Genomic DNA, 15,947 nt, shown 5'->3' on the forward strand with positions numbered 1-15,947 from the left:
TCTATCACACAGGTTAGAGTACAGTGGCGTGATGATGGCTCACTGCAACCTTGGAGCTCATGGGCTCAAGTGATCCTCTTTCCTTAGCCTCCAGAGTAGCTGGGACTGCATGCCACCACACCCAGCCAATTTTTTAAAAATTTTTTTGTAGAGATGGAGGGCGTCTCACTTTGCTGCCCAGGCTGGTCTTGAACTCTTTGCTTCATGCAATCCTCCCACCTGGGCCTTCAGCAGTGCTGGGATTACAAGCATGAGCCACCATGCCTGGCAGAGAGAGATTAATCTCTATACCAAAAGGAGAGTATTTTACTCCTACAATTCTTATGTTTTCTTCCAAACTTGTCCTCTTCTTATATTTCTTTTCTCAATTAATAATATCATCTAAGACTCAACTATCCATAGCTAGCTAATCAATTTCTATAGACTCCATTCCATACTCTCTACTTTGTCTACTTCTATCTCAATGGCCACCATCATCTCTTACCTAGATTACTGCAATAGCCTTCGAAAGGGTCTTTATGCCTCTGGTATCCCTTCTCCCAACCAACCAATTCTTCAAACTATAGCCAAAATGATATTTCCAAGACACAGGCTGATCATATGATAACCCACCTTAAAATTATGTAACTGCTCCATATGGGTCTCAGGAAAAATCTAAACTCTTTGGCCTGGTAGACAAGACTCTTCAACACCTGGCAGGCTTTACCTTATGTTACAATCTTTTATATTCATACTGAACCTTTTGCAGTTTCCTCAGTATACACTGCTCACTCACCATCCTCTGTAGAACTTTCTAAGACTCCCTTTAAAAAGGAAATCAGGTGATCTTCCAAAATGATCTTTCAGTACCCTCTAGTACCTTCTGCTTCTCCATTACCATACTTACCACATTATATAGTACTTTAATAACCTGTCTCTCCCTTACAAAGTTCTGAATTCCTTAAGGACAAAAACTATCTCAAATATTCTTGTATTTCCTATGTAAAGCATTCTGCCTGCCTGGCACTGACATATAGCTCATGTTTGATAAATAGTTCTTGAAAACATGAATAAATGAATGAATGAACAAATTACAAAGAAAGAAAAATTCAATGCCCTCCAATCTGTGATGTTTATTACCTACTCTTTAGAAATCCTACCCTTTAGCAAAACCACATTTAAACCATCTGCTAGTAACAATTAGCTTGTTTTTAGAGACAGAAATAAAAGCTACACCTTAAACTCAAATTCAAATAAGCTTTGAAAATGTATTTACGTCTTCTAGTTTAGCTGGTATAAGCTTACTATTTAAGTCATTTTTTGGAAAAAAACACATATATATCAGACTCACAATAGGCTACACATCTAAAAAGTAAAATTACAACTATATAAGTATGATTACATTATTTTCACAGGTAAAATGGTGAGTTTGCTTTTAAACATAAGTGAAAGCTGCACCTCATCACAGACTCACCGATTCTTTTCCAGCTCATTGTGAGTAGATCTAAAAGAAAAAAAAAAAAGCATTAGCCATGCTTTGTTGCTAAAGGCACAGAAAGACGAATTAGTTACTGCTGTCCCACACCCAGTGAATTTATTTAACAATAAAATATATGGTCAGGCTTCTACAAGCTCACTCATCAAGAGGAAATACTCTACATTCAGTAGGATTGTTTATTCAAATATAGTATTTTCAGTTAACTCTAAATATTCTGAAACTGGAGTTTCAGTGTTATTTTAATAAAAGTAATAGTAGCACATGTTCTCCCTACTTCTGGCATCCTAGATTTTGTCGGTTATATAACAAAGTTTAAACATAATACTGTTTTTGTTTAAAAAGATGAAACAAGTGTGTGTACTTCTATGTCCTCCTCTATCTCCATCTACCCACTTCTAAACAGAGAAAAAAAAAGTTTTGGCTAGCATAGAAGCTGAAAAAGGCTTGCCTTACTGCTAAGTGACACAGGCAAATCCAAGTCTTCCCACCTTATTTTGTGAAACAAAAACAAGAAAAAGTCATACATAAAGAAAAATATTAATATAAAGAAAAGATATATTAATAAAATCAAGAAACATGTTTTACAAGACTGAATAATTTGAAATGCTAGCAATGGTGGTTGTTTTGTTTTGGTGACTTTTTTTCATTTTGCTTCTCATTATTTGTTTCAAATGATACCATCCATTGAAGAAGCATAGCATCTGCTGAACAGTGGGCTAAGCAGTTAACATATTTTATCCCTAAAACAATCTTTGTTTTATAAACAACAATACTGAAGCTCAGAGAAGTCAAGCAATATACTCCTATCCCAAGAGTATGAAGTGGCAGCCATGATTTATACCTAGGTCTATCTTAACCACCTCAAAATCTTCACCATTCAGTGAGAGCAATACTGAATAGAGGGTAAGGGCACAGACTCTAAGCCCAAACTGCTTGAGTAAGTTTAAATACTGTAGGGCCTCGGTAAAGTCCCTTCATTTCTTTGTGCTTGGTTTCCTCACCTATGAAATAGGAAAAATAGCAGTATTTGCCTCATATGGTTGTTATAAGGGTTAACAAGTTTACACTGAATAGCAAAATATAATAAATTCTAAAGTTACCTACTATTAGTATTACATTATACTAGCTCCCTGGAATTAACACGTGTTACTTTTGCAATAACTTTACATTAAAAGCAACAGAAATTTTATGAAGGACAATTTAAATTCCTGTCATTAGAACTAAAACTTTCATTATCTTGTAGATTCTGGTTAATGTCAAATGCTTAAAGAATACTGATTGCTTTAATCTGATTATTTCAATGGATATCTAATAATTAGATTCTCAACCCTTAAAATTAAGATTGCTTTTGCTGGCCACATAATTTGTGTAAATTTTACCCACTATCTTAGCTCAAAGGCCAAAAGACTTCTTNTCCACTTTTTGCTTCATGAGTAATTTCATAAAGTTCAAGAGATCTGAGATGAAAAAGACTGATGTTCATTTAAAAAATATTATCGTAACAAAAGGACTTCTCCCTTGAGGGAAGCAAAAAGAGTCTTAGGATGTTTCAGGAATCCAGGTAGAAGAAACTATAAAAGCCTAGTCAGAAATCCTAGTTTAACAGACTCAGAGCTCAAAATTCAATAAATCATAAGCACAGCCTTTATCACCACTAAAGTATTTATTTAAAGTTCTATTAATCTTTGTTTGAATTAAATGTCAAAGTAAATCAGTCAAGTCAGAAGAAGGAAAAGGCCTATTTAAAGAGGTTTAGAAGAAAATTTATCACTCAAAATTTAAATAAATCATCAATAATAAGATCCCCTACCCCTACTGGTGAGCAAGTTTTGGTTTAATTGCCTCTCCCTGAGAAGAAAACTAAAAACAAAATAAAACAAAAAGATAATGCACATATAACACACTACAGTAAGTAACAAATGAAAACATTAGAGAAGAGTAGACTATTTACCATAAACTTATTCTAAACAGTCTGGCAATCCCACTTACAGGTATCAACGCAAGAGATAATATACTTGACAATAACCAATTGTTGAATTCCAATATTATATTGAACCTATTATCAAAGCTAGCTCCAAAAGAACATAATCTGACCCGCTGCTGTCAACAAAATTAAAACAGCAGGTTCTTCCTGCCTCTGTCAGACAGACATTTCTTATTTATCTTTTTTTAAAGAAAATGATAGCTAAGATTATGAAACTTTTCACCAAACCAGGAAATGCATGCCACATTTAATTATACCACCAGCAAAATTTAACAAGATTTTCAAATAACAAGAAGCACAAATGATCATAAATACACAAATTGTTAACATGTTGCCATGTTCTTCGAATTTTTTTTAAAAAAGCATCAACAATGTTTACTCCTGTTTTGATGGGTTTTTACCTGTAATATCAAGTCAACAAATAACCAAGTACCCTCAGTGTTCAAGGCTGTCTTACACTACAGGAAATCAAAGACAGTCTCCAGTTGGTAAATTAAGATATGTTTAGGAATAATTATAACTGAAGGCAAAATAAATATACAAAGAAAGGTACAAAGTATTGCGGGAGTTCAAAAGAGACAGTTTACTTTCAAATGGCACTGTAAAAAAAGCTTTAGAAAAAGGTGGCATTTGGTCTAAGACTTAAATGATAGGTGCATTTGCTACTAGTAGAATCTGAAACTGTAACTCTGGGGCAAGTTATTTAACCTCCCTGGTTTACAGTTTCCTCATCTGTAAAATTGGAGTATTACACATGCCTTGGCCAGGTTACTATGAGAATTAGAGAAAAATATGTAAAAGCATCTAGCTCATAATAAATATGTAATAGATGCTAGCTACTGTTAGTATTTTTGTTATTTTTGAAAAAGACTAAAAATATACTGCCCAAAATGTTGTTAACTACTATATGGGACAAAAAATTGATAAGTTCTCAATAACACTTTGAATTATCCTGGAACTAATCAAGCAAACAACGACCATAATGATAGGTGACTGAAGCTACTTGATCATTTAGTCAGCTGTGAGGACAGTACAAGGTTTAGGTTTAGTATATCACAAAGAGAAAGATACCTAATTATATGTACACAGAGAAAGTAATCCAAACAGCACAGGCAATAAACAAGTAATTAAACATATCACACACTAGCACATTCAGAAACAGCCCCTTGGCTTCTCTGAGCTATGTGTCCAACCAGGCCCTTCCAATAATGTTCCATTGAACTATTCAATTACGATAAATTCCCTGTGTAAGGCTGAGATGTTCTGAATAACCCATCTGTGTAGCCCACTCTTCTTCTCCCAATAAAATGCACCTCCGAGAGAAAACACTAATGAACTGTCTTCCTTTCAGACCACTTTACCCTGAATACTTCCAAGGATAGAGAAAAAGAAATTTCTATCATTTTATTATGGAATCACAGGTAATCTTTTTCACAAACAGCATCCCTTTAAGAGAGATGTCCTAATATATTCCCTATTTGAATGGGAATCATTATCTGTGAACTGTGACTACCTTAACCAGATATGTGACTTTTCATTGACTACAACATAGTTTCATTGACTACAACATAGCTCGAATACATAAACTTGTGATTATTTAGGGTGTAGTTTGGTGGCAGTCAAAGAAATGGAGCGCGGAGCTGAAACTATACAAAATGGTACAGTTTGGCACAAGAGTAGTACCAACATGGAAAGAAAATTAAAACCCCCATTCCAGAATTTCAATACTCTCTTCTAGCAAAAGAAAAGACCTCTAACTTTGCTGAATTAACGAGCCAACCCCTACTTTAACATTTTCATTTCACCTACTTTTGAATCCTAAAGTGCCTCACACACATTGCCCTCCACACAATGAAAAGAACATATTCTATGAAGATAAATTATTACTGGTATCCTAAAGCTTACAATTCTTATACATTTACATATAGAGCAAGAAAAACAGAAAATTTTAGCTATAGTAGAGCAGGTATCTCCCAAGGATATACCAAAGGGTTGAGATTGAAAATATACTGGGATTAGTGGAGTAGTAAAAGTTCTATTTATATTTATTATTACTCTTCTTTTAAGATGGTAGTTTTGTGCATTTGTTTCCATCAAAAAGTACATCTCATTTTTAAAAACATTAAAGACAGTAAATTTGGAATACTTTAAACTTTTAGAAGAAAATGCCTCATAAGAAATGTAATGCTTCTTCCTTAACAATAACAAAACCATTACCACCACAATAACTAAGCCCACAAAAAGCAAGTATCTAAACAGGATGCACAATAGTAACTACAATCAATAACCTTTTTTCTTAAAACTTACTTATCAAAGCTGGATATAAGTTTTTTTTATTACTAAGTATTTCCACTTATAGGCATATACCAACCCAATATATGTATGTGTACATGTTCACCAAAGGACATACAAAAGAATGCTCATATAGAACTGTTCATACTAGCCCCAAACTGGAAACATTCATCAATAGTAGAATGGATAAACAAATTGTGAAATATTCATACAATAGTATACAGCAATGGGAATAAACTACAACTATTAGGCAATATAATCCAAGTTATATTAGGCAATAACATGGATTAATCTACACAATTTCAACATAACGTTGAATGAAAAAAGCCAGACACACACAAAAAATACACATTACATAACTCCATTCACATAAAGTTCAAAATTGGCAAAACTAAATTATGGTATAAAAAGTTGGAATTAAAAAAAAAGTTGGAATTGCAGTTACCTTGGGGAAGGGGTGACAGTGACTGGAAAAATCAGGAGAGGGTCTTCTAAGATTTGTAATATTCTACTTCTTAGCTCTTGTAAAAATTCATTGAGCTATTCACAGGACTTGTATGCTTTTTTGTATGTATATTTTACTTTGGTAAACAGGAAGAAAACTTTTAATAGCATACAAACTGAATTCTTTAAAGATCAATTTTTACTTTAAATATAGCAAACACCCTAATGTAAGTCCTTGACAAATCTTTTGGCATACTACATAAATATCTCAAAGAAATGTGCTTTGTAAAGGATAATTTTTAACAAATCTAAAAGTACTGAAATCATAGAGTAAGGTCTCCAAGCACAGTGAAATTTAATTCGAAATCAGCAACAGTAAGCTAATTAGAAAAATTCCAATATTTGGAACATAAATCACAACTCAAAGAACAAACTTCAGAGAAATCAGAAAATATTCTGAACTTAATGACACGACATATGAAAAGTTGTTGAATGTAGCTAAAGCAGTGCTTAAACACAACTGTTTAGCTTTAAATCCTTCTGTTGGGAGGATAGTGTCCAAAATCAATGACCCATGATTCTACCTTAAGAAAGTAGAAAAAGGAACAAACTAAACTGAAAGAGTTGAGCAATGGTTCTCAATGGTGAGCAGTTTTGCCCACCAAGACATCTGACAATGTCTGGAGATATTCTGGTTATCACAAGTAGGAGGCGGCTACTAGCATTTTGTGAGGAGATGCTACGGACGCTGCTCAACATTTTATGATGCACAAAGCAGAATTATCTGACCCCAAATGTCAAGAGTGCTAAGGCTGAGAAACTCTGAAGTAGAGAAATATAATAAAAACCAAGGACAGGAACGAAAGAAATAGAAAATGAGAAATAGTGAATATCAGCAAAATCGAAAGCTGACTTAGGCCAGGCACGGTGGCTCACGCCTGTAATCCCAGCACTTTGGGAGGCCAAGGCAGGTAGATCACCTAAGGTCAGGAGTTCAAGACCAGCCTGGCCAACATGGAGAAACCCCATGTCTACTAAAAATACAAAAAAAAAAAAAAAATCAGCCAGGTGTGGTGGCGGGTGCCTGTAATCCCAGCAACTTGGGAGGCTAAGGCAGGAGAATCACTTGAACCCAGAAGGCAGAGGTTGCAGTGAGCTGAGATCACGCCATTGCACTCCAGCCTGGGCAATAAGAGCAAAACTGTCCCTTTACAAAAAAAAAGAGCTAACTTAAAAAAAAAAATCAATATATTGATAAACTACCTCTAAGGCTGATAAAGAATAAAAGACAAAATTTACAATACAAAAGTAGTATCAAGAGTGTGCATCATTAGAGATTCTACATACATCATACATTAAAAAGATAAGAGAATATTATGAAAAACTTTATGCCAGTAATTGCCCACATCATCTAAATTTGATAACTTAGATGCTATGAACAAATTTAATGAAATATATAAATGATCAAAACTGACCCAAGAAGAAACAGAAACTGTGAATTGCCTTTCATCTGTTAAAGAGATTGAATTCATAATAAAACAAAAACAACAACAACAAAAAAAACAACCTTCCTACAAAGAAAACTCCAGGCCTGTAAGTTCATTAGCAAATTTTACCAGGCACTTAAGGAATAAATAAAACCAATCCTACCTAAAATCCGTGAAAAAATAAAGATACAGGAAACACTCTCCAAATCATTTTATGAGACCAGTATTAAGCTGATACCAAAACGTGACAAAGAAATTACATAGAAAACAAACAAAAAACAAAGACTAACATCTCTCAAGAACATAGACACAAAAATTCGAACAAAATGTTACCAAATTGAACCCAATATTATAGAAAGTACCCTAGTTCCCAGGACAGAATTCTAAAACCTTGAAATTTTCTGAGTAATTAGGAGTATCTTCATTATTCATGGTGGGCCTTTGGACCACACCTGAGTTTATGCTAAACAGAGATAACTCAGAACAGGGGCTGGTCACATCAGAAAGACCAACCATGTGATTAGAAGTTTCGGGCTTTGAGTCACTGATACTGGCCCAACCACCAGGGAGAGAAGTACTGGGGACTGACAACCATATAACCAATGATTCAATCATGCTTATGTAATAATACTCCAATAAAAACTCTGGAGCCTGAAACTTGGGTAAGCTTCTTGGTTGGTAAACACATCAATGTGCCAGGAGGGTAATGCATCCTGATTCCATGGAAACAGCACAGAAGCTGTATGTCCAGGTTCTTCCCAGACCTCATTCTCTGTGTCTCTGCATTTGGATGGTCCTGATCTATACTATTTATAATAAAATTTCTAATTATAAGCATAGCAACTGGGCATGGTAGCACATGCCTGTATTCTTAGCTACTTGAGAGGCTGAGGCAGAAGGACTGACTGCCTTGAGCCCAGGAGTTTGAGGTTGCAGTAAGCTGTGTTCTTACCCCTGCACTCTACTCATACAGCAGTTTCCTGAGTTATAAGTAGTTCTAGCAAATTATCAAACCTGAAGGTTTTTTGTAGGTGACTAATAATAAACAGTACTACAAAGTGTTTAATTTGGAAACATTATTCCTTTGGGGAACATCTGCTCTCATGTACTTCTTTAAAAATCTTCATTTCTGACATGATTAATCTGCTGAGTAAAAGACAGTACAATTCTCATCTTCTATGGCAAGAAAAGCTTCTTATTTAAAAATATGAAGGCAGACAACAGAAGAAGCTGTTAAATTATTGCAAGTGGTAGCCTCTAGGAAACAGAAATTGGATGGAGAGAGATGGCACACGGAGATGTTATTTTTCTTTATAAGCTATTTAGTATTGACTTTTTAAACTCTATACATATATTACTTTTGTAAAATGTTAAGAATTTAAAATAACTAGTTCACCTTGTAGCAGTAGAAATTAAGAAGCATCTTACACATTCTAAAGTGAAACATTATTTGTAAAATAGTACTTCTTAGGTAAGGGGGCAACACTAGAAACTACAGAGAATTTTGAAGGTTAAAATAACTGCTCTCAAACATATTCTCAAAGTTAAAAAAGACATTAAGATAAACCACTAATTATCTAGACTACTTCACTGGTTAACAACAAATTCTATTACAGAGCAATATTCTAAAAAAAACCTTTAAAAGCAGAGAAAATATCAGCAATTTCCTAACTCACCTGACTTCCAAATGGTAATTATTTTAAGAAAGAGTCAGGCATGAAATAAACATTCAGTAAATAATTGTTGGGGGAAAATATGAATGGTACCATAGACGTATGACACCTGCATCTATGGGGAGGAGCTGAGTATATTAATACTAACATAAAAATTCGGAGGAACTTCAAAAAATAGGCTTGATATTATGGGTAATGCTGTTAATTATGGCACCATTGACTGTAGAAAAAATAAAAACTAACAAAAAACTGCATGTTTACATTTCATCAGCACTATAAGATTAGACTAAAAATGGGATCTGGAAATATACTTTGTCAAAGCATACCATCAAACCTTTTTGATTAGATTATTATCTAGAAATCAGTCCACACTGAAGAAATGACAAAAAATCATGCTATATTCAAAAGGAGGCAATGTTGTTTTATTTGTAAGGAGAAGTCCAGAAGACAAAGCTTTCTTCCGGTCAACAGTATTGCCTGATTACAATGATGCATATATTGCTTAAAATCCAGCTTGACAATAAAGTCAACCACCATCCATAGCTATAAGGCTTAAGCAATCACCATCTCTAAGCCACATGTGCCTTAATCATAAAATGAGTGATAATATTTTGTCTGCATAAAACATAGAACTATACTGATGAATTCCCTTTCCACATTTTGTGATCTTCTACATCATATATTCAGTATTTGGATGAAAATGCCTTTCATTGATAGGAACAAAAACAGCTGTCCTACTGACTTACAAGGCATGATCATATAAGTCTCCTTCAAATAATACTTGTGTAGAGCAATATAACCTTAAGAAACCCAGCAATAGAAAACTTACACTTCAAGGAAGCATTTAAAGGAAAGCCTGAGTTTTTTTAGTGTAAGGCATATAAGTACTTGTTGGGAATTTTTCATTTAACTCAATTTTGGTAGAAGACAGACTATCACAAAACACATTGCACTGAATATGTTAATCACTCAAAATGCAGAAAATACTGAATAATAATAACAACATCATAAACTCCTACTAATCTACATTTTTGTCCTGAAACTTTGGGAGCTTTCCATGGGACAAAGATCCAGAAACTCGCTGGGTGCGGTGGCTCATGCCTGTAATCCTAGCACTTTGGGAGGCTGAGGTGGGTGGATCACCTGAGGTCAGGAATTCAAGACCAGCCTGGCCATCATGGTGAAACTTCATCTTAAAAAAAAAAAAGAAAGAAAGAAAAATTCTGTTCAAGATCCAGAAATAAAAAAATGTTAAAAACACAGAACTGTAGAAAGAAATTACACAAAAATAAAAATAAGCCTTTATCCAATTCTTCTTTGAACAAACAGGTTCATGCAGAATAAAGAGAAGATAAAGCATCTCAAACTACTACTGAAAAAAAAAATCCTTTGTAACTATCCTAGGAAAACAATTCACCACCATCCCTCCCTGAGAAAAACTAAAAATCTATGAAGATAGCTGAAAAGGATGTAAAGCTGAAACTATAACAATACAATAATTCTATCTAAAATAAGACTAAAACATTGCTTTATTCTAAAAAGAAAAATTAAACTAAAGCCTTATAAGCAACAGTAAAGTTGTTTTTTAGTGCCCTCAATCTTAGAAGATGGAACTGAAATACTGCTGTTATGAGATTCTTTAGTATCCATAGGACACTAAAGAGAAGAAATATATCAACTTGAAATTAAAGCATAAATTGGCTATTTACTACTTCCCAGATTACCTTAAATCAATGCAATTACTACGTACATGTCACAGGCTCATGTGAATATTTATTGCCAATATTTGACAGACTTCTGGTTCTTTCAATATGCAAGTTTTGATATTACTTTATTTTCACAACATAGGATGACACTGAATGTTCTTCAAAATTAAGTGTAGCATTCGGTAGCCTACCTGTTTAAAAGAATTGACAGCTTCGAGATTTTTATTCTTTAAATACTACATATTATTTTTCCAAATGTCTCATTAACAACCCTTGGAACATAAAGCAAATAGAGTTTGCCAAAGCAAGGGCTCCATTATCCTTCCTTCCAGTCTAATATGGTACTCAGCACAAAAAAGAAACTCAATTTAAGACAGTCTACTTGGAGTTTGAAAACCTTCAATTCTTTAAGAAACACATACTGTGTACAGGGTACTGTAATAAGTACTAGGGATAAATGTTTAAGCAGAAGAGACTCAATCCCTGCTCGCCTCACGAGGTTTTCAGTCCAATGAATAGGATACGAATTTAAGAAACAATTGGGTAACTGTATTTCTAGAAATGTGATGAACACTATGAAGGAAAAGTAGGGGTGCTATGATGTATGTGAAGACTTGATCTACTATGGCATATGAGGAAACATTCCTGAGGAACTTACGACTGGGCTGAAAGAAGAATGTTATTAGAGATAACTTGGCAAAGGGGGAGGAAAAATGATTCCCACAGGGAACAGAATGTGTGCAAAGAACTTGAGGTGGAAGAAAATATGGTGTATTGAAGGAATTGAAAGAAGCCAGCCAATATAATTCATAAGACTGTTGGGTGGGGGGGTGGGGGCAAAAAAAAAAAAAAAGACCGTGGTTGCAGGGACACCAGGTAGGAGGTTACTGCAGTTGTCCAGGTGAGAGGTGATGGTAGCTGAGATCAGGAGCATAGTAATGAAGGTAACAGGAAAGAAGGCAGACTGAAGAGATATTTAGGAAGAAATCAGCGTTACCCTGCAGCCATGGCTTACTTAGTAGAGTTTTAAGAATGACCGACCTTGAGATTTTTCAGCTGTGATACCAAACAGTAAAGAAGCTGAGAATTTGAGCTTATCTGATGCTCCCCAAAGAGCCAGATAGCTACTGTAGCCACATTCTCTAACAGTAGAAACATCTTAGCAATGTTGATTTTTGGAAGTGTGCCAGAAGGCTGTGACCAAGACCACAGTAAAATAAAGCATTTATCTTAAAAATAGTTCTATATCATCAGTCCCACTTCCAACTGTCAGAAGGATCCCAAATGACAAAATTACTGGTATTTGCAAGGAACATATTTATAATATCACATTGTATCATTTATTTTCTCTCCTTTGTACTTCTGTGAAAATAAGATTTTAAGGCCTAGGGGAAAGGGAAATAGGAATTTATAATATTATGAGTTAAGTTCCAGCATAAATTTATAAAGCAACTTTTTTTTTTTTTTTGAGATGGAGTCTCCCTCTGTCGCCCAGGCTGGGGTGCAGTGGCACAATCTCAGCTCACTACAACCTCCACCTCCCAAGTTCCAACAATTATCCTGCGTCAGCCTCCCAAATAGCAGAGACTACAGGCACACACCACCATGCCCAGCTAATTTGTGAATTTTTGGCAGAGACAGGGTTTCATCATGTTGGCCACACTAGTCTCAGACTACTGACCTCAGGTGATCCACCCACCTCAGCCTCCCAAAGTGCTGGAATTACAGGTGTGAGCCACTGTGCCTGGCCTAACATAACATTTTTATCAGGTATATTATACTACCTGAGAATATCGGGGGAAAATAGTCAATCACCATTATATCTTAAAGATGCTAGGATGTCAGAGAAACAAATGTCATTTTATAACTTACATCAATGTGCAAGGTGTACAGTAATAACAGCAACTTCTACACTAGTAGCTTTTTAATCAGGAAAAAATAAAACATACATACTTATCAACTCTATTCCTTTCCTTGTTTCAGATGATGAACACATGGAAATTTCTGTAAGACTTCTTTCTGCTTTATGTAACCAGTATAATAAAATCTCTATTAAAATCCAACAGTAAACTTAAAATTAAGATGCCTACAGTGTCATCTTATAAATTTAACAATACTTCTGTCCAAATACCGCAGTATTGGAATTTCTACCTCAGCTCTCCTTACTTCCATGAAGCAGGCATTTTAAACAAGTGCCTAAGGAGAAATAATTTCTACTGTTTCAATTTGACATACTAGTTCTCTTTCACAGGCCCCAGCCTAAACCCCAAATATTGGTGGATCTTTAGATCTTTCTTTGTTGCTACTTATATTCCCATAAAAATACCTTCCTCTGTTCTAGGTGGTCCAATGTATACATATTCTCTTTTGGTACTAACAGAACAATATGGCAGGCTTGCAGTTTTACAAATTTTCTGACATGCTATGCTAAAATACAGCAATTAGCACTGTGGTTCCACACATAATATTAGAATCCTAACAGAAACACTAATATGAAAGAGAAACATCACAAATTCCAAACTGAGCAAAGTGTAAGTCAACAGATGACTAAGAGTTTCTTATTAATGACCTGTAACATAATTGATAAAAACTTAGGAATGTGCATTTATGCCTCTATAATCCTTGAGTTCCTAAAAGTGTCACATCTGCAATGATGGGGAGATACACTAAATTACTCATATAATAACCGATCTCTAAAACCGTCAATAAATCAGAGTCACAGAAGTTCAGAGGAATGAGGACCTTGGTTAGAATCTAATACATCTCATTTTAGAGATGAAAACAATATGGATGGGAAATATACTGAAGTTATATACCTAATTTCTACAAAACAGGAAAGGCTTAAATACTTGCAGCATGCCAGAACCCAGGTCTGGTTTCCTATGTGTACTCTTCCCATGTCTCCAAGTTGAAAAAAAATAAATAAAAGTTTTTTAATCTACATGGTTTGAAAGATTATAGGTCTTAATGGTTGATAGCTTGAAACATTGAAACTCTAAGGACAAGAAAAGTACATTTTTTAAAATGCTGTATATCATACTACATATTTTCATCTCAAATACACCAAATACAACAAAACCTCTAGACGCACACACAACACGTATAGTACATTAAGCTTACAGTTAATTATTTTTATAATTTAAGAAATTAAGTTTAAAAAATATACAACAGTCTTAATGAAAAGAAGCTAAAAAAGGAAACACACAGCTCTACAGAGAAGTCAAAGGGAGAAAAATGAATCCTACTTTTTCCTCAGTGACGTCTGAAACAGAGTGGGAAGATCCAACCTGATGAGCTCTAACTGTTATCTATAGAGGCCTCAGGTTTTCTGCATCAAGAGCCCCATTCCCTCCCAATCTGTCTCCCCAGATGACTAACCAAGCACCTGACTGAAGCTCCCCAAAGCCTTCAGGGAAATTTAGTTACCCAGGGATTGCTCTGTCCTCCCCAAAATGAATGTTTATAATATTCTCTAGGCAATATTTCTCTAGAAATAAAGGTCTCATTTAATTCCCCTTATCAGTGAAAAAGGCAGCCATCTGTTAATCCTCTGTTATTCACTGGCTCCCTAGAATAAAAACACTGAAGAGACAGCCAGACACCACCCAAGGTTTTCAAAAGTGGAAGTCAACTACTTCTTAGTATGTTAATTTTTTTCTCTTTTTGAGACAAGGTTTCACTATGTCATCCATGTTAGTCTTGAACTCCTAAGCTCAAGCAATCCTTCCACCTCAGCCTCCCAAAGTGCTGGAATTACAGGTGCAAGCCACTAGGCTCAGACTGAGTACATCTGGACAAGTATATTCTAAAGGATCTATTCTGCTTGAAAGATAAGCAGATTTTTTTTTTTTTTCCATTTTTGCTTTAAGAGCCCACCAATCAACCTAATCTTATCATTTAAAGAAACAAAACTTTTACAGCATGGTCTTCCCTTTCCTCCTTGAACAACAAATCACCACACCTGCTCACTACCAATTCTACCTGAATATTTTTATTACTTTAACAAAGCCCTTGATTGTGCTTTATACACTGACAAACCTATTTCCGAATTTTTAAAAAAATCTTCTTGGACTGTCCTAAACTTGGCCAGAATATTGAAAGCCAGCCCACAATTACTTTTAGCAGGTGGTTGCCTGCATGGACACAAGCTGTCAAGTCTCTCAATTGACTGTCCTCTCAGTCATAGACCTCACCATTTTAATAACCCCAGCAAGAACCTCTTTGGTTGTCTTTCCAGATTCTATTCCTTCCCTTCCATGCAAAACCAGGTTATGATTCCCAGACTTTATTTTAAAGGAGCCAAATCCCTAGGGTAAGTGGTAAAGGAACCCAACAAGTACTGCTCCTCCAGACTTGGGATTACAGGAGAAATGTGCTCCTTCCCTCCAGTTCCCTCTTCTAAGCGTTCCCAGCTTGCTACCTGTTGGCAGTGCTGGTGTTGCTGCTCCCGCTGCTGTGTTTCTGTGCCCGGCTCAACCTCCGTGGGGGCTTTGAATGCTGCAGTCGGGGGCTCGGCATGGAGGCAAATGAAGACGCGTAGCCATGTTCACACTCTGAAGAGAGCAAGAAAAAAATGTATGTTAAGAAGAATATAGTACCCAAATCCATTGAACCACAAATCCGAGGTCTTCGCAGAAACAGGTTTTCGAAAGCAGGAAAAGAGGTAAAACGTTTCCACTCTTTTTGATTAGAAGATTGATGTCCCTCACCTGAACATCAATACTGTGGCATCCCACCAGCTGGAAGGTGTTTTGATAACTCCTTTAATCCAAATAATTTCTTACTCCTTCCCCAAATCCTTCTCTCCCAAGGAGTTTTTTGTTGTTGTTGTTTGGAATTTCAGATGCTTTAGGAGAAAACGTTTTTGACCAGTTACCATTCATT

General features: G+C 35.3%; 1 protein-coding gene across 5 annotated transcripts in view; it reads right to left on the reverse strand.

The window, feature by feature from the left end:
- The window catches only part of MXI1 (MAX interactor 1, dimerization protein), a 75,720-nt gene that overhangs the window by 38,881 nt on the left and 20,892 nt on the right, over positions 1-15,947 (reverse strand). For all 5 annotated transcript variants that reach the window (XM_017499690.2, XM_037728236.1, XM_037728238.1 and 2 more), the window contains exons 2-3: positions 15,484-15,616; positions 1,454-1,483 (exon numbers count right to left, since the gene is read on the reverse strand). In XM_017499690.2, the coding sequence (XP_017355179.1) occupies positions 1,454-1,483; positions 15,484-15,616 (163 nt within the window). The remainder of the gene's footprint in view (positions 1-1,453; positions 1,484-15,483; positions 15,617-15,947) is intronic.

Source organism: Cebus imitator, unplaced genomic scaffold (genome assembly GCF_001604975.1).
Source record: "Cebus imitator isolate Cc_AM_T3 unplaced genomic scaffold, Cebus_imitator-1.0 Scaffold259, whole genome shotgun sequence".
In the NCBI taxonomy this organism is placed as follows: Eukaryota; Metazoa; Chordata; class Mammalia; order Primates; family Cebidae; genus Cebus; species Cebus imitator.